At 39.5% G+C, this 25,777-nt stretch overlaps 1 protein-coding gene across 2 annotated transcripts in view; it reads left to right on the forward strand.

Annotated features, from left to right (window-relative positions):
* Positions 1 to 1,836: 1,836 nt before the first annotated feature.
* Positions 1,837 to 25,777, forward strand: part of atp2a2b (ATPase sarcoplasmic/endoplasmic reticulum Ca2+ transporting 2b) — a 28,719-nt gene continuing 4,778 nt past the window's right edge. For both annotated transcript variants that reach the window (XM_042394711.1, XM_042394710.1), the window contains exons 1-20: positions 1,837 to 2,470; positions 2,761 to 2,778; positions 2,907 to 2,989; positions 5,243 to 5,347; positions 8,712 to 8,850; positions 16,659 to 16,739; positions 17,824 to 17,909; positions 18,504 to 18,659; positions 18,773 to 18,914; positions 19,217 to 19,383; positions 22,813 to 22,901; positions 23,107 to 23,209; positions 23,341 to 23,472; positions 23,636 to 23,755; positions 23,886 to 24,104; positions 24,313 to 24,436; positions 24,613 to 24,824; positions 25,063 to 25,283; positions 25,374 to 25,576; positions 25,683 to 25,768. In XM_042394711.1, coding sequence (XP_042250645.1) covers positions 2,353 to 2,470; positions 2,761 to 2,778; positions 2,907 to 2,989; positions 5,243 to 5,347; positions 8,712 to 8,850; positions 16,659 to 16,739; positions 17,824 to 17,909; positions 18,504 to 18,659; positions 18,773 to 18,914; positions 19,217 to 19,383; positions 22,813 to 22,901; positions 23,107 to 23,209; positions 23,341 to 23,472; positions 23,636 to 23,755; positions 23,886 to 24,104; positions 24,313 to 24,436; positions 24,613 to 24,824; positions 25,063 to 25,283; positions 25,374 to 25,576; positions 25,683 to 25,768 — 2,604 coding nt within the window. In that variant the 5' untranslated portion in view covers positions 1,837 to 2,352. The remainder of the gene's footprint in view (positions 2,471 to 2,760; positions 2,779 to 2,906; positions 2,990 to 5,242; positions 5,348 to 8,711; positions 8,851 to 16,658; positions 16,740 to 17,823; positions 17,910 to 18,503; positions 18,660 to 18,772; positions 18,915 to 19,216; positions 19,384 to 22,812; positions 22,902 to 23,106; positions 23,210 to 23,340; positions 23,473 to 23,635; positions 23,756 to 23,885; positions 24,105 to 24,312; positions 24,437 to 24,612; positions 24,825 to 25,062; positions 25,284 to 25,373; positions 25,577 to 25,682; positions 25,769 to 25,777) is intronic.

Consider the following 25,777-nt stretch of genomic DNA (forward strand, 5'->3'; position numbering starts at 1 on the left):
TATTGTGTAAAAAATAAAATTGAATATGTAATAGGTGTATCTACACATTACCAAGTGTCAATGTTAAAAAGTTATCAGAATTAGTCCAAAATATTTTCGACTAGTACAATGAAAAAATGTGCTTTCCTTGAGCAGTCCACAAAAATCACAACTATGATACAGTAGATCATTATCAATTAACTCCACTAAAAAATATGTTTTGCTTTACCTAGATGTTTGACCTGCATTGTTCAGGAGGTGTATGTGCACTAAATTGCTGTTTTCACATTTATCTGCCTTGCTTATCTTACGTGTGAGTTGAACACATGTAGTTACGAGTAGGATTCTGTGACATCATAACTCGTCTGGAAGCCAGTCATGCTCCACCAATATACGACTTCCATAAGAGTGTGATGTCCATTGTCAGTGTAGGAAGGAGTAGATGTAATTTTAAGGATTTTTAACTGGGTAATTATACTTCTTTTGTGGAAAACCAATCAAGGAATTGTGATTGTTTTTGAAATGTTACTCAAGTATTTGTATATACCTTAAAACATGTCTGGAGGGGATTTTTAAATCTTTCAAGAACATTTTTTCATAGGATGTAGCACCTTTTTTGACCTTGTCATACAGTGTTTATCTCTAAATGTCTTATCTTTATGAATTATATTTCACTTCCCAAAAATTTAGTAGTCTATTTAGAAATGTATTTAAATTTGTAGAATATATCACCACCATTTCTTACAAGTTATGACATCATTGGAGAAATCAATAACATCGCTCCTTTTTGGTTTGACAAGTATCTGAAATTTGTGTAGAATATCTAAAAAATTTAAATCACAATCAGAATCAAAATCAGGTTTATTGCCAAGTAGGTTTGCACATACAAGTAATTTGCCTTGTGTGGTGTTGTGGTGCATGACATATTTACACAAAATGAAGTAGTCCTAAATAATATATTAATATTCATTCATCTCAACCACTGTTTTTCCAGTCAGACATCCTCAGTGTTTATCAAATCAACTACAGATACAAATCAACTACAGATCGCTTAATTTGTATACAGTTCTTTAAACAGGATCCCTCCCTCATATTTTCATGAACAACATTCCTACAATAATCAATTCCACAATTATTCCACTCGAAATAACTATAAACTCAGGCCTCCTATCTGTCGAACATCTCAATTACAGTTTGGTTTAATTTACCGAGGTTCTGTGATATGGAACGCTCTGCCATCTCATATTTTAAACTGAGCACCTGCACAATTTATCAAAGCTGTTAAAGCTTTGTTTTTATCTCCACAATGTTATCCTTATGGATTATTCGTTTTAATTTCATTTAATTACTTTGTGTACTTGTATATATGGATGTCTGCTAGTGTGTGTCATCTTATCTTTTGTCTTTTTTTTCCTTTTTTCTCTCTCTCTTTCCCATTCTTTTAATATTTTGCCCCTTTTCTAATGGATTAAAGTATGCACTGGAGAGTGTCCTGATCAAGCCATGACATCACATCCATCACATTTTCTATTGTTTATGTATCAATTTGTATCTCTTGCATATGTGTAAATGAATAAAAAACAAAAATCAATATAAAAAAGGAAAGGATTTACAAAAAAAAGATATATAAGAAATATTGAGTGATAAGAGATGCTACAGGTTTAAACTTTAAAAAGAAGAAAATGAGTTGAAATGTACAAATAATTGATGTAAATGTAATGTAGATTGTGTGTTCACAGTTATGGCACTACAACACACACACACACACACACACACACGCAATCACCGACGGTGGTTGGTTGAGAGAAAAGAAAGAGAGAGAGTGGAGGATTTCCGGTGTCTCCAACCAATGAGCAGATTCCACATGCGGACACAGAACGCCGCATTCGACGCAGCGGACAGACGCGACTGGTGATTCCGCAACACACAAGCAGAGCAGGCGAAGGAGTTTAAATCCTCTGTTTGGACAGATTTATTCAGGATAAAAGAAGAGGAGGACACTAATAACATCTATATGAGCCTGTCATGTTGATATGAATTATTCGTTCGAGATCTTTCGGGAACGCGGAGCAAAGCCGGCGAGTTCAAGCAGAGCCGAAGGAGCCCAACTAGCCTGTTAGCTTGTTAGCTGTCCGTTAGCTCAGGAGCCGCTAATTCGTCCACTCTCTGCACGCCGCCGCGTCCTATGTTAGAGCTAATTACCCAGTAACACTCAACACTGTGGGGTGCTGCCGTACTATTTTCAAGTCTTTTTTATTTTAATTTAAATCCCGCGTTGACACCCAAAAGGAGGAACGAAAGAACCCCGTGACAGGTTGACGGTTGGGACCAGCAGGGCGAAACCAAGCGGTGTCCTCAAGTGGCCGTTTCACCATGGATAACGCACACACGAAGACGGTTGAAGAAGTTTACAGCTTTTTTAACGTGAATGAAAGCACGGGTCTGAGTTTAGAGCAAGTGAAGAAGCAACGGGAACGATACGGACCCAACGGTAAGGAGCCCGGTTAGCGCCAGTTTGCTCAAAAATAAGTGCACTCTTTAGTGTCATGTATGGCCCGTGGCTCCCGGTTTGTAACGGGCGACATGCTTGAACAGAAGGGGAGACTGCTGACGTCACGATTTGTATGTTGTAACACTGGAAATACATCACTCCTGTTGCTCAACTAAACAGCATGTCATCCTCCATCTGTGTAACATGTTATTACTGTATAAAAAGTATTGATATCTAACTAACTGGTTGTCCATTTCTTTTTTATTTGGTGTGATCGGGCTGATCTGCAGAATTGCCAGCTGAGGAGGGTGAGTAGATCATTGTTAAATAAATGCAAGGTGTCACTTGTAGATATTTAGAATCTCTTATTCCTAATTTTGCAATGAAAGGGAAACCTTGGCATACTTTTTTTTGAATGAAACTTTTTGTTTTCAAGGTAAATCCCTTTGGGAACTGGTCGTTGAGCAGTTTGAAGATTTGCTTGTGCGGATCCTTTTGCTCGCTGCCTGCATATCTTTTGTAAGTATAACACGTGATTTGTTAACTGTACAGGTGAAATTGTTCAGTGTTCAATCAATATGGACATAATAGCACTGCCTTAGTAAAACAAATTCAACAGCTCATACTTGTGCACAGTCAAATGTCATGCTTCCTATACTGTATTGTTGTCGAGATCAGTAGTAGTATAAGTCTGAGCAGGTTGTGGAGATAAGGTTGAGAAATGATAGGGTATTTTAGTGCCAGATTAGTGAGAGGGTGATTCACACTGATCTTAAATACAAGAGCCTGCTTCATTTCTCTTATGAAAGAATATTCTACATTGAGGCTAAAATAAAATGGTAAAGCTTGGCATTCTGAACCTTGCCTGTGTTCGTCTCCACCTCTATCTTTTATTTCACCCTTTTTAATGATGAATTCAAAGGGATTTTTTTCTTCTCAGCACAGCTCTGTCCTCCTACAAAGTGTGTATATAGTTCTTTTTGATTGATTCAGTGCAGATCACAGCTTAGCAAGAATGCTTTTCAAAGCAGAGATGAAAGCAGCCCAGAATCTGTCCGCTGACACAACCCAGACAAACATTTTCCACGTTTCTTCCTTAAGTTGTTATTATATGTCGTTACTTACATGCGTTTTCTCTCGGAGCAAATCATAAGTCATCGCAGCTTGATGCTCCCTAGAGATCATGTTAACACATCAGTAGAAACGCTGACATGTTAATCAGGGAACATGTTAAAACGTTTGATGATTGTGCGGCATGTTGTTGAAATGTGCAGCATGCTTTATATTTGAGGGTGAGACACCTGAGAAGTCCGTATGTCCCTCTGATGATGGAATTCTCTAGTGTTAACGTGTAATCACACACTGGTAATAACTAAAACTCTGTCATGAGTCTTAACATTATATTGATGTCCAGCATACATGTTGTCATGTTGATGACAGTGAGTGACAAGCCCCGGGGGAGTTTTATGTCGTATACAGTGTTGCGTTGACTATCCTGTGGCCCTGTTTTCGGCTCTAGGATTGGCTGTTGGCCCACTGGCTGAGAATATCATCAGTCACCAAGGCATTGCGATGACAGCCAGCTATGGTTACAAAACTTATAAATCACCAGCTGTAGTATTCACTCTCTGTCAATCACAGAAGCACATGCAGACATATATACATTTATTTCAGCTTGACAACAAAGTTAAATTTAATTATCCGTTAAATTTTTGCATTAAATCATCTAAGGAACCGAAAGATGCAGCATGAACAACTTTGTTTGATAGACACTTAGAATTGAATTTGAGGTTTCATTGGCCATGCTTAAATAGGTTGGAGTAGAAGATAAAGAAGCAGTTGGTATTTCATCGGACACATTTCGCTCCTGGCATAGATTCTAACAGAGAAGGTGGTTACTATGCTCTCAGTCTCTCTTACATGACTCTCTAACACATTTGGCCCAATTTCTGCAATACTGGCAGAAGCTGGCTTGATTTTTTTTTTAATTAATTATTAAATGATTAGATTCTTTAAATGGCACAACTTCATCCCCTAGCAAGGTGTGTGAAAAAGGCACTTGGAGAAAATACCATTCTCTTACCAAAACAAACCTAACACTTTTCATTGTCTAGCAAGTGTCATTTAAAAAAAACCAATGCATATTAATAATTTATTGTATAAAAAAAACTATATTCGATTTGCATTACGTGATCTACAGAAAATACAGAATCCTTCAGAACTGCATTTGCAAGTGAATGTATATTTGCTGGTGAAAACACTTAATCAATTTATTAAGTTATGTAATATGTTTTGATGAAAAGGTTACTTAATTGTGGGGTATAATGTGAGACAAACTTCTCATGGGGAACTATTTGTCCTAGGCCACCAAATAGACAATTAGCCGAAAATAGCCTCGACCTTTCTACATCGTGTTTGTTCTATTCATGTCAACGACTTAAAGGAGTTGGCCACACAGAGTTGATATTATCTATGACCTATTGCGTCGAAATCTGTGTGTTTTTATTCAGTAGCTTGAATGTCAGGTTCCGTGGAAATCGAGCACAACAATTTCAAAGTCAAGCCTGTAAACATTTACCTTACTGGGGAGAACAGTGTGTAAACACCCCTTGGTGTGGTTATCCAGCATGCAGGAGTATTAATTTTCATGTCCTTTATTCGGGGTTCATTTAATGTTTCGCATTTAATATTTTCCTTTAGGTATCTCACGCTTCAGTATTAATATCTGCAGTGTATGTAATGATAATTTTTTTTTTTCCCTTTTGTGTGTAGGTGCTGGCCTGGTTTGAGGAGGGAGAAGAAACCGTTACAGCCTTTGTGGAGCCTTTTGTTATCCTACTTATTCTCATAGCAAATGCTATTGTAGGAGTCTGGCAGGTAAATATACACCAAATTCAAAAAAACTACAAAATGAAAGACTGTTGGATTGTTGTCATCAATTGTGTGTTGGCAATGTACAAAATTGCTTTTGGAATGGGAGTCATAATTAAATTTTATTATGAAAGACAAAAGTTTGAACCATAACATTTCCAATTCAGGCCAAGGGTACAGTACATATCCTATTGGACCCTCAGGGCAAAAACACATCAATCTTCTACATTTCTCTTCTCTCAATCATTCTGGGACCCTGGTCTGCTCCACTTAATCCTCACTTGATTATATTCTGGTCCTCATTCATTGACCTACCTTTCCAGGGAAATCTTTGCTTTTACTCCTTGACAGAGCGGGAAAACATTTAGTTTTCTGGTTAACATTTAGAGAAAAGAGAATACAAATTCAATTCAAGACAATTTTATTTATCCCTGTAAGGGCAATTGTATGTAGAAGCTCAACACCCAGATCAACAGATAAACACTGTTGATAAGAAAGAAAGAAAAATGCAGTTGTTTGAAATGGCCTTGTGTTTATGTGTGTCTGAGTCCTGGCTTTCCCCCAGGATTTACAGTGTCAGGTCCTTTGAGAGGCAGTATTGATTCGTCAACATATACCTTAATTATAGGCAGGAAGCAAAGGCTGCAAGAGTGAATGGATGGAGGCATTCATTTGTACACACAGGAAAAACTAATTACCCTTTTTTTTTCCACTGACACCCTCTCCAATCAAATTCAGAATGGCCCTAGCAAACATGTTACCCTGGAGTCTGTTATGATAGATAGGTGGACTGACTTCTTCCACCTGCCTTGTGGATGACAGGGCTAGATTAATACACCCAAAAATGATCTAGGGCAGAGTTGATCGATTGTATACTTGAGATATCTCTTGTAGAACATCCCAACAATTCTGTGATGGACGTGTCTCTATTGGATATGATTGACTGACATGCCTGGTTGTCTTGGAGTCAACATAGCCTGCTACACTGATTTCTTAATGTGCTATCTTTTTGTTTAGAAAGGGTGATATGGATCCTTAGATGATGCTACATAGTGTAAAGAAAGCCAGATTTAAGGGCTGTTAAAAGTTTTTGCAATAATAAATATAGTTTACATTAATTTGTAGATCACTAAGTAATGTGTCAAGTTAATAAATCAAATTAGACATTTCCTGATCCCTACCTCACATTGGGTAATATCTATCATGTTTTTTTGTTGTTGATGTTGTGACATATTCCTATTTGTGTTTGAGTTTATAGTGTAGGAAGAACTAAACCCCTGAATCATAATTTGATGAAATAGCTTCTCCCTTGGGGTCAGGGTTGATGGATCAGGGACTGTAGGTCTTGAGTGAGACTATGAGCCCTGTTCACATGCGTGTTGGGTGATCTGATCACAAGCGGACAGCTCTAAGCACAGGCGTGAATGCACCCAAGATGCATTGACATCGCATTGAGATCTGATCGCACAGACCACACATCATATTTTAGCAGTGTGTACGTGAATGTGTCCTGGGCCACATTAAAGGACCGCTACTCAACTGACGTCCTCTGTGTGAGCGGATGTCCGTACTCATTCGTGCACCAATGGCATCGTATTAAAGTGCAAAACAACAAGAAGAAGCCACAACAACAGGCAAAATGGATTCTTAAGGATGGAGTACGCACGAAACACGTTGTCTGTCACCATTTAGACTGAAGAGTATGGATTTGGTTTGTGTGCTAGAGTCTTAGCAAACTATAACTTCCTCTTTTAATTTCCAGCAGATAAGGCACAGGAAGTACATTGCTGCCTCCTTCCGGTTAAAAACAACAACGCATTTGGTCTATCAAACAGAAATGACGTACGTGTTTATTTGCATATAGAGCAAGGAAGTGAGAGCCGACCACAAGTGGTTACAAGAGACGCAAGTAGATGCACATTCTAATGCCAGGTGTGAACTGACGTACTTAAAGCTGTCCACTTGTGACTGGATCATCCAAGACGCATGTTAATGCCAGGTGTGAACAGAGCCTATTTTTCTAACTCTTATGATATGTGATCCTACGATAAACGTCTAAAAAAACTTTAAACTTCAAAAAAGAATCCCATCATTGTAAATCACACCACAGTATACTCTGTCTAAGAAGACACCTTCACATGGTAGGCTGGGTGGGTCTCAAGTGGATTGTCTTGTAAAGTATATGCTTGTTGAAGGCAGCCTGCTGAGACTAGTGCAAATGTGAGTTAAGTGGCTGGTTGTTTGTCTTTGTTTATGCAAACAAAGTGGTATGATTGATGTAGAGGTGGAGGAGGTTCTGTGTGCTGCTTTTTCTCTGCTGTTGGTGAACTACCTGTTTTGAAATGTCTTCTGAATTCAGAGCAACTGATGTTTTTTTGTGCCTTTTCTAGTTTCTGTTAACCTTGTAAACCCTCACCTTTACTGGCAGCCATTTTAATGGCTGCATGTCCCTGGTTATTCCTTACAAAAGACCATGATGTCCCCGGGTTGTGTGTCCGATCTTGCTATGTCTCGTTGACTGCTGCCTGCCTGCCAGGCTGGGAGCTGCCACTAAAACTGTCCAATCTAAGAGCAATCAGTCAGACAAGGAAAAGTCAACACTAACACAAGTGAAGAATGATTAGGAAGGAACTGAGGCAAGAAGAAGAAAAAAGTTGGAGAAATCAAAGAATGGCATGTAGTCTTTATCAGATTACTCTTTCGCCAGTACTTACTAAGTAACCTGAAAATCTAAAATCTGAAAACCAAAACAAGGGCGTTCTTTCACGTGTTTTGCCTTTTACAACATAATAATAATGTTCGGTGTTGACATAATTCTTCTCCATGGTCTGTCCTAAACCACTGGTGATGTGCACTTGTTTTTTCTATTTTTCATTTGTCGCTTTGCTTAATGATAATAAAGTTAAATCTCGAACCCTATGTAATACTTAACACTCATCAGTCTATTTTGAATAACTGCTCTAGCCTCAACAGATTATCTCATCCAGGTCCCGTGTAATGCTTTGTTTGTTTGGAATTTACTCATTTTACAAATACATTTCATTCTTTACTGTATATTTGAACAGGCTGTATATACTGTACATAACCACTTGTCATGTTTTTTTTGTTTTTTTTTAACTATTCACTATTTATCTCAGCACTCCATGCACTCTTCACACCTTTGCACTATTTGTATCCTGTTTACAGTTCACAGACACAAAAGGTTTTGCCTATATATAGACATTCCTTGTATACCTTTCTGCAGATTATTGTGTTGTAAGTATGTTTAGAGCCACTAAACCGGAGTCAAATTCCTTGTATGCGTAAATGTACGTACTAAACAATAAAGATGATTCTGATTTTGAACTTTAATCCTATTTCCTCTGTTCAGGAGCGAAATGCAGAAAATGCCATCGAAGCACTCAAGGAGTACGAGCCAGAGATGGGGAAGGTGTACCGCCAGGATAGGAAGAGTGTCCAGAGAATCAAGGCCAGGGACATTGTGCCTGGAGACATCGTGGAGGTGGCAGGTGAGAGGAAATTTATTAAGCATGCCCTCAGACAGGAGCCATTCTAATACTCTGAATATTCTCGCTAGCTTGTAATTTATGAGCGAAGAATGGTAGTTGCGTTCAAAAGATGTTCAATAAAAAGAATACTTGTTATATATAGATTGGTTCTCTTTGAATGCTACATGCAAATTATCCAAAGGAGTCAAAATAATCAGCTTGTTTGCCAAAGCATTTAGCATGGTATTTAGTTTATAGCAACAAGAAATTAGAATTTCAATCCTGTTGGCTCCATCTGTGCTTCTTAAACAGAAGATAATGCCAATGTCTTTTGGTTGGTCCGTATCAGTATCTGTCTCTCTGATCAAACTTGGCTGTGTTTAATTTAGCAAAATTTCCTGTATTATTTGATTAGTCACTGCTATGCAGCATATCTGTGTGACACCGGTGTCTTTTAAAATCTAAAATATACTGTATATGTTGTAGTTCAGCATGCAGATATATATGTAGTGAATGTAGAGCTCAATGCCACATGAGTAATGCAGTGTTGGGGAGTGAGCTGAGGATATTAGGACTGGGACTACTAAGCCCTGAACTATTGCAAAATGCAACCTGCTCAGTGGGACATATGCTACTGATAAGACTGTAAGAACATGGATAACATTCATCATCAATTCTGTAAACAACATCAACAGTGTTATGATGTACTTTTTACTCAGTTTTAGACACATGCGCACACACACAGACACAGCTGATCCCTCATCCTGTTCAACCCCCTTGACAACGTCAGAATGATTGTACTGAGTGAAGCAGTTACGCAATATAAGAGCAGAGGTTCAATCTGTTCGTTAACATCATCTTTTCTTGGCTAACCTCAACCTCTACAGGGCCACATATGTTTTTGCCTTTTTATGTCACTCCTCTTCATTTCTCTTTGTTGTTTTGTGTTGTTGTTTTGTTTTTTACTAATCAGTCTTTTTCAATGGGCCTCTTTCTGTCTTATATCTTTCTTGTTGCCTGTTTTTTGATTTCTTTTTTCCATTTGTTCTCTATGACTGTTAAATATGTACCGTCCCTTTTGAAGATGTATTTTCTTTTCCCAAGAGAAGGTCAGAGGTGTAGAGTCACAGAAAAGATTTCTTTAGTGTCTTTTAGTATTTATAATCTTGTCAGAAGCTAAAAAGGGTTGCGGATTTACACAGTGTGGTTCCAGTGCCTCCCAGCATCAACACTCTGTTACACTGTGGCAACATTTTACTTAAACTTGTACTGTTTGTCTATCATGAGTCAGCTAAAATTATCAGCATCAGTGGGGTCAAAACCATGATGAGCACTTACAGAATTGCCTGGCATTGCATCATGACTTATGGAGACAGTTGCTTTTTTATTGCGGCTGCAACGTAGGTAGGGAATTTTTATTTTCTGAAACACATCCTATAAAATTAGGATGTGTTGACTTACATGAATCACTCTCAAACAAGAGATGGAATTCCATAAGAAATTTACAGCTTGTTCTTGATTCGGACTGATTTACTGCGCTTTGGTCTGCATCCCAAGTTTCAAATACATCAGTGCATGTACAGAGTCTACAATATGGCAGACTGAAACTAGCACTCAAAAGTGTAGTTAAGCATCACAAAATACAGTATACTGATGATACAGCAAAATGTCATGACTGTATGAATCACCTGCAACGGAGGCCAAGCATTGACTTCAGCATGATTTAACATTGCAGCATTATTGATGTAGTCATAATCCATAATGACCCAGAATCAACTAATGTGAGTACTTTAAACTTAAGTAATAACGAATGTAAAGCACTGAATACCAGGGAAAATGACGGAAATACAGTGGAAATAGGTCTTAATTGTTCTGTCCCTGACAAAGTCTGATACACTGCGTCTTATCAATATATCAGTTTGTTTGTGAACCAAACCAAAGAACAATTAATTTATGCTTGGCAAAATAGTGCATTTTTGCATTTTTCAGTCATATGATAAGGTATTAACTTTTTTGGCAGCCTAAATCTGCTCAAATTAAAGGTGTTTTTTGAACTCATGCAGTATTTTTTGGGTCCAGCAACACTGCAATAATCTGAACCAGGGTTCCACGAGATTTGAATGAATAAATGACTGACCTTTATTTCTATAGTACCTTTCATGCACAGGATGCAGCTCAAAGGGCTTTACAATTCAGCAGCAAAAACAAAACAGCAAAAACACAAGTTTAAAACCATACACAAAAGAAGAGAGAAAATGAGTGTTACTATTTATAAGCTTGTATTTACACAGTGATTTAAATAGAACTTAGAGAAAATCAAAACAGACAGTTGCTAGTTATGGGCTATATTAAAAAGATAGGTTTTGCATTGTCGTTTAAACCGTCCACTGAGTCAGCAAGTTTAATATTTAACGGCACAGTGTTCCATTTTTTTGGGGCTAAAAGCAGCATCCACAAAGGTTTTAGTGGCAACCTTGGGAACAGATAAAAGAGCAGCTGTGGAGGATCTTGGGGGACGTGAAGGATCATAAAATGATAGGCTGTGGTATAAAAGGGGGGTGAGGCCATTTAGTGTCTTAAAAACTTAAGAGAAAGACTTTAAAATCAATTCTAAAAGATACAGGGAGCCAGTGTAGGTCTCATAAAACAGGAGTTATATGATCTCTCATTTTAGTTTTGGTTAAAACCCTGCCAGCAGCATTGTAAATAGTCTGTAGTTTTGCACTGGCTGCTTTTGGTAGGCCAGTATATAGAGCGTTGCAGTAATCAAGACGACCAGAAACAAAAGCATGAACAAGCTTTTCAGCATCTTGCTGGCCCAGTAGAGGTCTCACCCTCACTATATTATGCAAATGAGAAAAGGCAGTTTTGGTCAACGAATTAAAATGGGCTTTAAAATTAAGGTTAGAATCTAAAATGACACCGAGGTTTCTTACTTGTGCATTTGGAATCAAAATCAATGAAATCATAATCAAGAACAGTACCCAACCCCTACTGTAAGCTTCAGATGATGCTTAGTCTTTCAAGCTTCAGCTGTACAATCTCAGTAATCATGTGGCCACTACAGCCTCCTTATCTTCTTCACTTCTGACAGGAGTGGATCTCAGCATGGACTGCTGCACTTGATATTCTTGATAACCCTTCAGATATTGTTTGAAGTTAAAATGTAGAACCACAGTTCGTGTTGCTGCAACTTTTGCCATATTCAGAGTTGCGTAGATCATTCAACTTGCCAACTTTAATGTTTTAGTGGGACAGTAGCTGAACCAAACAAGCCTGTGTACATGATTTGTATACACAGTTACATCCATCTGATTTACTGTCTGTGGTAGCGAGCTTTTTGCATAAATAAGGCCCTAAAGCTAATAGATGGGCCTCTGAAGGTCACATAAGTAATGAAGATGAATTTGATTAACAGGTTTAAGTTGTACAATATGGATCTGCCACAACGAAAAGAGTAATTTCTATAAGAGCGACCTTAGTTAAATGTTCTTTGCCAAAGAGCTTTGTGTGCATGTGTATGTGTTTGCAAACACAAATAGTTGGAAAGTGTGGGGGTTGATGACAAATTAGTGTTATGCCAGCCTGTAAACTGTCTTGTCAGACCAAGCATGTGTTTTATATCCTTTGAGGAATTTAGGTCTAGAGCTCTGATAGTTGGCCATTACAAAGTCAGATGCTCCATCAGAGCAATTGTTATCAAGTGGTCAGTGGAACTCTTGTGTGTTCTGAGTGTGAGTTGATTACTATGGTTATGTGTCTTGCTCCGTGTTGATAATATGCTATTTGTATACACAGTCAGGGTTATGCCCACCTCTCCTTTCCCAATCAAATGTAGCTATACTTCCTAAAGAGTTAGTCAGATCTTCAAAAAAAACAAAACAAACGAAAAACTGCTGTCTCAACCATCCAGATGTCCACACTCTTGTCTTACAGGCTTGCAAAGACTTTCTTATGAAACATGTTTTTCCTTCAGTGTTTGCTTACTTGTCACAGTTCAGTTTATTGGCTGTGTTGCACAAACAGTTTTTCTGCTGTATGAATTGGATATCGTTTAGCACAGTTTGCTTTTGTCTGTCCTTCCACGCAGAGCATCAAGTGACACAACTTATTGAGATATCAATATGGCTGCCACTGGTGCATTCTGATTGTACTATATTGAAGCAAAATTTATATTATAGTAACACTGTTGGTGTAGGTTTTGTGGTAAACGAGTAACAGGACACAGAGAGTGTACTAGACAAATCACTTCAACTGTCAAAGAGGTTTCACAGCATTTCTGGTTATCTTCAGTTATGTTTTCAGTTTCTGGCTTATGTCGCCCACATCATAATGACTCACAATCCCCCAGTTGAGCCACTCATACACTGCTTGGTCTCTTGAGTATTTCAGGGTTTCATTTAAAACCCTAAGTGGTTTTATTTACTGCCAGCACTCTACTGAGGAAACAATTGTTTGCTTCTTTTCTCTCCTTCACATTGCTTTTTGCTTGCAATTCCTTATTGGGGCAAGAGGTGCTAAATCTGTTGCCAAAGTGATGACCTTGACCCATGCAACAACAGTCTATAAGGCATGTCCTTCCTTTCCCATTTTTCTTTTGTTCCCTCAGATTCACTCTTGCTGGTTGTATGTAGCTCGGATGTATATTTGTGATCACCTCTGCTCTTCCTGGCTTGTGGTTTTATCTTATCCACAATCTGAGGGCAGTGTTCATCATAAATGTTGTTCTGTCCTGGGGGAGGCGACATCAAGACAGGATGTAACGTTTAGAAAGGGTACGGATTCATTTGGATAAATAATTTGTGCTCCAGATGGCCACTCTCTCCTCTCTTGTGTTTAAAGAGTGAAGGATAGTCTGTCTATTGTCATCACCCCAAGCTATCTGTCTCTGCCCGTCCGCTGCTGCCTATCTGTTCCACTCGTCCATGCTCTCATGTCCTCCCTCTCTGCCTATCATGTGTTTAAGGTATCAGTCCATCATTTGAACACACTGAAATGATATGGAATGCCCACTTTCATGTGTGTTTGTATGTTAAGGTTTGATCTTGTGATCTTTCCATTCATAAGAGGAGCGAAAGAGTCCCTTGAGGGCTGGAGGACCTCATGAAAGGTCCCTCAAGGCTGTAAGCCTACGTGCTAGCTCACCAGGAAGCATCAGTCACTGGGAGAGAAAATATACAACCCCCTTAAGGCCTTTAAAGTTTCACTGGATCCCCCATGATGAATAGTTGGGTGCGGTGTAAATGTATCTTCACTATAACTCAAATTCAAATTTATGTTATGATACTGAGTCGACCTCAGACTTTGATATAACGACACAGTTGTCATCTTCATTTCCTGAGATTCTTGCATGAGTCGAGACTTATACAGTCAGTCACACAGGGAAGGGATTTGGGCCATTGTAAGGATAAGGGGGAGAGAGGTTGGGACTCTGGATAGACTATGAAAAGGACTTGGGGTGTTATCACTCACGTCAAGTGTATGCAGCCTGACATTTGTCTCTCACTCTAGGGAACAGATAATTCAGCTAAAACCCTTTGTTCACATGGGAGGAGGAAAGGTCCCTATCCCAGAAGCTGTCCACACTTTCCCAGAAAATATAAGAGCTAAAAAGAGCATGTTCTGTAAGATGGAAGGAAAGATATTGCCACTCTTTAAGTTGAAACAGCTGCAAATTTTGGGTCACTGCAGCAAATTTCTGAAGATAATTGCAAAAATAGCTGTTTTCATTGTGTGCAAAATAGAGTGACCTGTAGCAACATTAATTCACAGTAACAGTCATTTCAGAGGCTTTGATAATTGCAGCTTATATTTATCTATTGAATCATTGTTGACCAATGCATGAAACGTAATAGGCTCCTTATTGCCTAGAGAAGTAAGTTTGTCATAATAGTGAACATAATATATTTAAATAAAGTACTTAAGTCAACATACCTATCCTAATTGACAAAGGTTTTATTTTTTAAAGGCAAATTCAAAAGCCTTAATAATGAACAGATCAATCTTCTTTCTCACTGCCTGTCAAAGTGGGTTATTCTGCTTGCTGTGACCTTGTTGCCAGTAAACACCAACAGTGGGGTAAAGGTATCTTCCCACAAGGCTTTGAATCTTTAATATTTCAAACGACTGCAGTTCCTCATCTCCTTTGTGTCTCATCGTTTTGCACCTTCTCTTTTCTGTTAAGGGGGATCTAGTTTGAAGACAGGCAGGTGATGATGAAGTGGTTTTGACATCTCTGGTCAAGTAGAAGACCAAATTTGGTAGTGTAGCTGGTACAGTCTAGTAGCATTATCACTCAGCATGAACTCAACATTACCATGTTACTGTAACAAAATTGAGTTTTTAAAAATTATAGGTACAGTGTTGCTTTATTGGCTACTTGTTTATTGAGTTGAATTTCCTCACTTAAGCTTCTGTATTGATGGCTAAAAGCTGTCACAACTCATGAGAACGGTGGGAATGAATGAAGAGTCTGTACGCAAGGACACGTCATACTGTTTCTATTTCGGTCCACATGACGTGGAGCGGGTTCTCCTCGCTTAAACCAGAAGGTTTTTTTTTATCCTTCCCCTTCCCCCAAATCCAGCAGCACATGTTTGCAACTGATCAAAATAGTTTTCCCATTTTTGGACGTGTGTTTTGCAGGACTCATCTAATCCCTCTTCCCATTTTCTCCTCCTCCTTCCTCCTTGTCTTCCTCTCTGCTCTGAGGGGCACTGCAGAGGCCCAAAGGTTGGTTTACATGCCTGTCACCACTCTCCTCTGTCCACAAAGGGATCTCTTAAGAGCCTACGGGTCAAAACTTTATATTGCTTTTGCCTTCACCCTTTTAAGTTGTGTGATGTCTTACTGTTAGCTTTGGTACAACAGTGGGATTTTCCATCATGCTTCAGAATTTCATTAAAATGTCAGTTTTGGCAGCTATGGGGACCTGTAGCTGACCCGTTGTATTACTGTAATAGTATAGTATAATATGGTGAACATAATAATACATATGTTGACCCTAACCCTTTAAAACCTTTTTACAGGTGTTTTTTAAAGTAATTAATCATGGATCCGACCTTTTTAAGACATAATATATTGCATGTTTGTATTTCCGATCTCATCCCATAGAAATTCTTTTGTAATGGAAAACTCCAAAGAAAACATCACTTGAAAGCTGATGTTCATCTGAATGTAGTGCGGTCTAATGTTTTTTTTTTTCCCTCAAACCACAAAGCCGAACGGTTCATTATCAACACTTTTTATCTGCCCAGATCAGAACCATGTGAAACCATACAAAGGAGTCCAACTGTTTATTAGCTCTGCTTAAAAAGAAATCAAATGTCAGTGGCTTTAACTGTACTTAAGCACTTTCTACAGAGGAAACACTTGTTTGGAATTTGGTGTATATTTACATTTTACATTTGTTTTACTGGGGATTGCTTAAAGCCTCGTGTTAGTGGAAAGAATGAGAAATGATCTATTTATGTCCTGTGCGGGAGATGAGATGAACGTTAATAATATTTGAATGCATAACTCTCCCCGCCGCCTCTCTCCAACAAATAACTTGAGTTTGATTGTTTTAATGATCCCGAGCAGAATGAGTTGATTTTGGCAGTTGATTTTGTTTCCAAGACTCGAGTAAATGGCTGAATATAGTCTTATCTAATCTTAGCACCGCTCCTCTGCTTTTATCACTTGTCAAAGTGTTTGTACACTTTTTCCCAACTTAACTTATTCTACTTATACAAGGTGTCCATCCACTTGGAGTGCAGCGCCATTTACAGATTCTTTTAACCGTGAAAGGGCACTTAAGTATGTCTTCTACTTGTTGTTTCTATCCACAGTTGGTGATAAAGTGCCTGCAGACATCAGGCTGACCTCGATCAAGTCAACCACACTGAGGGTAGACCAATCAATTCTTACAGGTATAACTGTTTTTTAATTGTTTTGAGCTTTTTGTCTGTGTGAGTTTCTATTGATTCATGTTTCTGCCTCTCCGCATCCTCACCCATTACATGATTATACACTTTGTGTGTTTACAAAATACAATTTTTCCAGCCCAGCTTACATATAGTATATAGACACGCATTTCCTAGCCTGCCGCCGCAATAGACTTAACACCCTTTTTCAACCCGAGACACAGTAGAACAAGAATGAGCAATTTCAGCCTCTCTTTGACGCACATGCCCTCATTACACCCCGTAGTCATGGCTGCTCAGCCAATACAAAACAAAAAGAAATGAGTGATGAGGATGAAAGGAAAAGTAAACGGATGAAGCCGCGGATGGATAATTGGACATCAATATAGCTACGGAAAAAATTAGGAGGGGAGAATATCGAAGGACGGATGATACACGAGAGGGGAGGTTTATGAGAATCAAGGCTTTAAATCTCTTGTCTTGCTGCCTTAATTGGTAGCAAATTCCATGGGATATTTTAGTGTTTCAGCTATTTTCTCCCCTCTTCTCTTCCCCATTCATGGCCATACCTCCTGTAAGATGCTCACTGCCTTATTCTATCAGAACAGCGCAGGCCTTGCACAGTTGATTACACACTCACACACGCGCACGCACACACACACAGTAGTGCAACCCCACTATCAGATATGGGGTTTGAAAGGCAGTGGCGATGTAGCATTTGGTAATTGTCAGGCCTGCTCAGTCATCTGCAGAGCCTTTTCCACACATATCTGCCCAAAGTGTCAACCAAGCATCACAACTACTTATTCAATTTTTTCCCCCTGTTAAAGTTTTGAGTTTTTTTTTAGGGAGTTTTTCCTTTTTCGAATGGAGGGCCTAAGGACAGAGGATGTTGTATTGTTGTACAGACTGTAAAGCCTCCTGAGGCAAATTTGTGGTTTGTGATGTTGGGCTGTAGAGATAAGAGTGACTTGACTTGACAACTACCGTTTTGCTCTACTGTGTAGAAACTCTCCCACTGCTTCCCTTGCTCATTTTTTTTGTTTGTTTGTTTGTTTTGTTTCCTCCTCGTTCGTCTTTCCTTCTGCAGGAGAGTCTGTGTCTGTGATCAAACACACGGACCCGGTGCCCGACCCACGTGCTGTCAACCAGGACAAGAAAAACATGCTCTTCTCTGTGAGTGACTAACAAGACCATTTTAGGCTGTTCAGTGTTATTTTACAATTAAAAAAAAAAAAAAATCCTCACCCCTTTTCATCTTTTTCTGAGTGTCTTGACTTACACCTGTAAAGGCAGAAATGTTCTGCTGTCATCCTCCTCCTCCTCATGCTGTTGTTTTTTTTTATACCATCATCATTCTTCACATCCATTTCTCTAATTAAGAGTGACAGTGTTTTTGGAAAATTTTAAATCATCCATTTATATCCTCACTTTGTCTTACTCATATATGCAAAAAAACATACAGTGCATGAAAAGCTCAAGAGTCCTCATCAGTTTGGAAATGTAATTAGTTGAAAGAATTTACATCATGTGCACATTTATATACAAAAATCATTGTTGGAGTGCATTACCACGGCAGCCTTTACTGTCTCTAAAATGTGTTTATCAAGCGGATTATTGTTGCGTGTTGACTCTTGCCGCACGTTGAATCTCCTCTGTATCTTGATGACACATGTCTCAAAATAGTTGTCAAACTAGTTCCCCCCCCCTTACCCAGAAGCCTAATCACACTTTAATTGTTTTCTACTGCTTTTCTCTGCTCCTCCTCAGGGCACCAACATCGCAGCTGGTAAGGCTGTTGGGGTTGTGGTGGCCACAGCTGGCAACACAGAGATCGGCAAAATCCGAGATGAGATGGCATCGACAGAGCAGGAGAGGACACCGCTGCAACAGAAGCTGGATGAGTTCGGACAGCAACTATCCAAGGTGCTGTCACGCTGCTTTTACCTTCTTCTTAATTATAAAATGACAGGAAAAACAGTCAAAATGCTATTATTGCTATGATCTTTAAAATTCTTCTTAATGTTGTATAATTGAAGGTTATTACTCTGATCTGCATTGCCGTGTGGATCATCAATATCGGACATTTCAATGATCCTGTCCATGGAGGCTCCTGGATCCGTGGTGCTGTCTACTACTTCAAGATTGCTGTGGCTCTGGCAGTTGCTGCTATCCCGGAAGGTGAGCTGGAGAGTTACACAAATGCAGCCATGTGACATGTTAAGTTTCTCTTGAGGCTCTCTTGCTGTGACATTATTCAGACTGCTGGAACAAACTGCTGGAAAATCCTATATTATTGGCAATTTTTCAGTATTTCATGATACAGGAACAATCATTTACTCATTACTTGAGGAAATGGAAAAGTGTGGTTTGTTATTGGCTGTCTCCATTTCTTTCTGTAACCCTTTATCACCTCTCCTATATGTCTTAATCCTCTTTTTTTTTTTTTTTTCCTCTGTGGTTGTGTTGCTGTTTCTCTCCAGGTCTGCCTGCTGTCATCACCACTTGCCTGGCTTTGGGAACACGGCGTATGGCCAAGAAGAATGCCATTGTCCGCAGTTTACCCTCTGTGGAGACCCTCGGCTGTACATCTGTCATCTGCTCTGACAAGACCGGCACGTTGACCACCAATCAGATGTCTGTGTGCAGGGTAAGAGAGGATTGAACAGCAGCAGAGAGAGGAAGGAAAACGTAAAGCTTTTTCATTAGTACCTGGGAGAGAGCTCAGTCGTGGATTTCAAGTATTTATTCATAAATCTTATATTGACACACACAACCACCTAGAGATGAAAGAGAATTGCATATTCGATTAGATTTTTCAAGGGGCATACTTAGCCTGCCGGCTGCACACGAAATGACAATAATAGAAATCTGCAGTTAAAAGATGTTAAGTAAAAACTTAAAGTTTAAAAATGAAGTTAATATACACTTTTCCACCAAAAAGAGACAGAACAATGATTCATCATGTGAAAAAACATTTTATTTAGAAAATATTTTTTCCTTACTTCATCAATGTCATGTTTGCCAAAACGTTATTGATATTTTGACCACAAAAAGAGTTGTAAGCCTGTTCAGCCTTCTCATAAAACAATTAAATTGCACTTGGCTGTTAAGAGTTTTTAGCATAAGTCAAATGGTTTTTTATTTCACTGTGAATATGGAATCCTATATTTACCCCATTATTTCACACATTTACCTCAGAGACTATTTGTTGCTATAGAAAACAGTCATTTTAAGTTGACTCATTAACCTTCAACCGTCATCTCTTAGTCAACTCAGATTATGTTGACATTGTTGGCTTATCTAACAGCTTTCACATTGATGTCATAGTAACCAGTGTAAATGTTGGCATGCAGCTTGTAGAGCAGACACAAAAAAATAGGGCGTACTTCAGAATGTTAGGTGAGAGCACACGACGGGCTAGGTTCATATTATACTAACAGTAATCATTAAATAAATGATCATTTATTAGACAAAAATAATTGACCTGATCATGACCACACTTGTCAATGAGTGTACATCATTACCCTTTATGCTGCCTTAGATCTGGCCTTCTTTACATGTGTAAGCAGTGTTAAGACGAGTCCAGACTACTTGCCACTGATAATTAGTTTATGCTGAAGAATACTAGTTAAAATCACCGCCAGCCAAGTGTGATAAATGAGAACAGGATGTGCTCAGTGTGTCCCACTGGAGGAGTTCATTGATTGACAGTTAATTGCAAATGGGGCATCTGAAATGAGTGTAATTATTATTTTTGTACCTTTTTTAGAATAAGATTGGATTGAGGAACTATTTAAGTGGCACGCCATAATATTTAAACAGGAGCAGTGAGCTCAAATGAACCCGTGGAGCTGAAGCTGCCAGTGATTAATTTGAGCGATCCATCTCTTAAATCTCTAACATTTTCAGGGCCCAGACCTCATTTTAAGTCTGAAAACTCTCATCAACCAAACTATTAGTATTCAAGTCGTAATGTGAATCTGAGGATTGCAAACACACAGTGTCGACAGCATGTGCCATGGAGGCAGCATTGGCTGTCTACATCCTCTCAAGGGCAACAGTACAGTGAGCAGTGATGAGGATTGCACTGTATTTGGAAACGGTCATCTCAAACTAGAAGACAAATGAGAGAAAAGTACAAAAATAAATACTATAAAAACCAGTTGCCATACATGGAAAGAGCTTGGGCTGGCTTCTATCCTGACATCTGAGAACCTTTCAAGTGTAAACTTTTCAACACTGACAGTAGGGATTTATTGAGCACTGAGTGCTGCTGACATTGAATGACTAATAAAGGATAATGAAGGATTTAGTTGTACACAGGCTGAGATTAAACAAGATTAAAAAGTACATGTTGTGTATATATTTTCGGATTCCTTATGAGCATGAATAGCTTTAGGCTATATGAACTATTATCTGTTTACTGTCTATTTTAGTCTAACAAAGTATGCATGATTTTCCAAGCTCTTGATTAGATTTTGGAGGTCAAATGATAACTCAAGAATTCATATGCAGTTATGTAAGTTTCACACGAATGTCTAATAGGATAAAATGATGAAGTGATGACATTTTATATCCAAAAGGTCAAAGTTCAGCGTCACTGTGACATCATAATGTTCTGCAAAAACACTTTTCTGGCTGTTTTTCAACGCCATAACTGAGAAACAGAAGGGGAGATTGTGACCATGTTTCACATTTGGTCGGATACTGAATTGGTGACACTAATCTCGGGTGCCCACCTTGAAACTGTGGTGATTTTATTAAATTCCTTCAAAGTCTGAACAGACATGGATGTAAGCTCCAACTTGACTAATTGGCAGAGGCATACATTTCTAGTTTTCCATTTGTGTAATTTCTCCCTCCTGCTCCGTCCTTCCGTCTTCCTCAGCGCTCTTCCTCAGCCCTTTATCTCGCTGCTCTTCTGTTTCCCTCCTCCTTTCTTCCCTCCTCATTCCACTCTCCTCCCCCCTTCTTGTTAAGGCAGCATGCTGATCAGTATGCAGTAGTTAGTCACTTACAGCGGAACCAGCAGTAGAGTTGCGTAACTGACCTTGTCTTGAGAGATTCTCTCTCCTTCCCCTGTCTCTCTCCTTCTTTCCTCACTCATCCTGCACAATTTTCCTCAAGTCAAAATTGTGTGGAACAAGTCAAAATCGTGTTGAACATGTTTGAAAAAGCCTCACATTAGATCCCATAGGATGCCATTAATGGCTGTTTGATAGTTACTGTCGGGGAAACTTGTGCGCGAGACGCATCTGCAGCATCCGAGCTATCCCCTGTCCAAATAGGGCAGTACTAAAATTAGTCTCCCCCGAGTGACTTCATGTTTCTCTTCAACTCCTCGGATTTTCGGTAGGACTGCCATTGACATCACTGCTTTTTTGTATTGTGGCTGGTGCCTGAAGGTACTGCAGCCATAATGCTGGCTCATCATTTTTTTTTTTTTTCCAGATATTTCTATTTTCATCCCTCATGTAACTCTGTCCTACCCCCCCCTCAATTTTGGGCAAATGTGTTCACTTTTCTTCCGATTTGGTCTTTGTTGTGGATTTCCTTGTATCGCTGTCTTGGAAAAATGAACACTCTTATCTTTGAATGGGGGTATTCATATGGATGCTTTTTTTGTGTCAAATGAACAAATTCCTCCTATTCCAATTATAAAAAAAAAAATCATCTTGATCATGAATAAATCAGACACAATAAGCAGTCTCATTACCCAAAGATTTGGATACTCAAGGTCAAACTATTTCCGCCGTATCCAGAGTTTATTCATGTAGTGTGACTGCACTTACAGGAATTCCGTGTCTGCCTTGCTGTAAGATGACATTTATGGGCCCTCCCCACCAGAGTGTTCATTGTCTGCTTTGGCTCAGCATTTCGATATTGTGTGCTGTTCTATGTTCAAGTGGACTCATGATATGAGGGTTTATTTCCAGAGGATGGTAGCGTGCTGCTGCCACCTGCTGGATGTGTCGGTTAGCTTCTAGCATTGTCATATCCATGGTTGCTCTCAATAGATGTGGTGTGTGACTATGAAATATTAATAATTTGTCTCTACAATGTTTGTGTTTTCTAGATGTTTATCATTGACCGAGCAGAGGGCGATCATTGTTCCTTAAAGGAATTCACTGTCACTGGCTCTACATATGCCCCAGATGGAGAAGTGTGAGTATTCTGTGTTTTAAGTGTAAAATGAAAATGTATCTAAAACAAAATGAAGTTTTAAACCACTAGGAAAGAGATCCTTCTAAACTAATTTGAAAATTTCTCTTTTATGCTATGCGGGTTTTGACATGTTCACACCTGTTTTTTTATGGCCTCTGCATAGTTGGCTCACTAGTTGTTTCCTGTCTGCCTCTGCTTTGTTTAGGTTCCATGACGCCAAACCAGTCAAATGTTCCCAGTATGATGCCTTGGTGGAGCTGGCCTCTATCTGTGCTCTCTGTAATGACTCCTCATTGGACTATAATGAGGTTGGAAGTGAATCTTGTTTGCATGTGCAGTTCATAGGACCTTATGTGTGTTGCGTGTTTGTTTGGTTTTTTTTTCTGATGAAGATTGACTACAGGATTTTTCATTTTCTCTGTCTTTGATTTTCGTCCAGACCAAAGGTGTGTACGAGAAGGTGGGAGAGGCCACGGAGACGGCTCTCACGTGCCTGGTGGAGAAGATGAACGTGTTTGATACAGATGTTAAAGGCCTGTCCAAGATCGAGAGAGCCAACGCCTGTAATTCTGTATGTAACCTTCAGTTCTTTGAAGACAATTCCTTGCAATGCAAACAGAATTTTTTTAATGTACTTTATTTGAATAAGAATATGGAAAATTAATTGCAGGAAGACAAACCTGTTCAAAGTAGAAGAAAGTGCTCATTGCATTTGTGTTTTATCATATCTTTAGGTGATCAAGCAGCTGATGAAGAAAGAGTTTACCTTGGAATTTTCCAGAGACAGGAAGTCCATGTCTGTGTACTGCACCCCTAACAAAGCCCGTTCCTCTGTCGGCAAGATGTTTGTAAAGGTAAGGTATTAACATTGAGCATTATTTCTGCATTATTGACCAGCTTTTTCCTAGATTTTGTTGGTTTGTCCTCTCCTTTTTTCTCTGATCAAACCTGCATTTCAATTGTCCTGTCTGTGCCTGCTTGCAGGGCGCCCCCGAGGGAGTGATTGACAGGTGCACACACATTCGTGTCGGCAGTAACAAGGTGCCCTTGACCCCTGGCATCAAGGAAAAACTAATGTCCGTGATCAGGGAATACGGAACCGGCAGGGACACCCTGCGTTGTCTGGCCCTGGCCACCCGAGACAACCCCATGAGCAAGGACGACCTGATATTGGAGGACTCCACCCGCTTTATTGAGTATGAGGTGAGAGCTGGGAGGGATTGATATAGTTCCCTAGATTTTTGGCTTTCAGGTTCCTTAATCTGGTGTGACTTTGTTAGCTGTCAGTGTCTGACATGACATAGCTTCTCAAAAAGTCTATTCACCACTTGGACTTTTTACAATTATACAGTTAGAAGTGAGAACAAGAATCTGAATTCTGCATCCATTTGACTTTCTTTTTATCATGCAGACTGATCTGACATTTGTCGGCTGTGTGGGCATGCTGGATCCTCCCAGGGCAGAGGTGGCAGCTTCTATCAGACTCTGCCGACTTGCAGGCATTCGAGTAATTATGATCACTGGAGACAACAAGGGTACGTAGAGAGAGTAAACTGAACCGACACAAATCGTTCTAATCTCTTCACAACGTTCATTCAAGAGAACATTCTACCACTACACAAACAAGGAAACAGGTCAAATAGAGTTCATCGTAATTCATTTCATTTCAGGAAGCTTTAAATTAATAACATGCGCTCGATTGTATTTTTAGGGACGGCTGTGGCGATCTGCAGACGTATCGGTATTTTTGGAGAGGAGGATGACGTCTCCAGCATGGCTTTCACTGGCCGAGAGTTTGATGATCTGTCTCCTGCTGCACAAAGAGACGCTGTGGTCAAGGCCCGCTGCTTTGCTCGCGTAGAGCCCTCACACAAATCCAAGATCGTCGAGTATCTGCAGTCCTATGATGAGATTACAGCTATGGTAAGAAGAAAAGCCCTTTTTGTATCTTTAAAAGTGGTTTTCAGGACCTGTTAGTATCATGTGTCATTGTCACATTTTCCAGTTGTTAATCACCTTTTTTGTTTAAAGAAATGATACCAGATAAGATTGGCTGATCTTCCAAGTAGAAACTGTATCATGCATTGTAAAACACTGAAAATCATAATGAATTTTGGTGTTAAGTCTAATTTCCTGCCCTGGTTTTCACCCTCCCCCTCAGACTGGTGACGGAGTAAACGATGCTCCTGCTCTAAAGAAGGCAGAGATCGGCATCGCCATGGGCTCAGGCACAGCCGTGGCAAAGACCGCCTCCGAGATGGTGCTCGCTGATGACAACTTTTCCACTATTGTAGCTGCTGTAGAGGAAGGCAGAGCCATTTATAATAACATGAAACAGTTCATCAGATACCTCATCTCTTCTAACGTGGGCGAAGTCGTCTGGTAAGTCTTAAATTTACTCAACACAAAATATACGCACACCATTCTTTTTTTTTTTTCTCTGTAATCATAATCTGCTTCTTCTGTGTGCAGCATCTTCTTGACCGCAGCTCTGGGCTTCCCTGAAGCTCTCATCCCTGTTCAGCTGCTCTGGGTCAACCTGGTGACCGACGGTTTGCCCGCCACCGCTTTAGGCTTCAACCCTCCAGACCTGGACATCATGAACAAACCTCCACGTAACGCTCGCGAGCCCCTCATCTCTGGATGGCTCTTCTTCAGATACCTAGCTATTGGATGTAAGAGAGGAAATAGTGTCCCTGATTGTTGAAGGAAATATGTGTTCACAAAGTGTGTGTGTGCTGTTTTGTGACACTGATGTATTTTTTTTTTTTGTGTCACCAGGTTATGTGGGTGCTGCCACTGTTGGAGCTGCTGCCTGGTGGTTTGTTGCTGCTGAGGATGGTCCAAGGATCACGTTTTACCAGCTGGTATGAACA

Source organism: Thunnus maccoyii, chromosome 19 (assembly GCF_910596095.1).
Source record: "Thunnus maccoyii chromosome 19, fThuMac1.1, whole genome shotgun sequence".
Taxonomy (NCBI): domain Eukaryota; kingdom Metazoa; phylum Chordata; class Actinopteri; order Scombriformes; family Scombridae; genus Thunnus; species Thunnus maccoyii.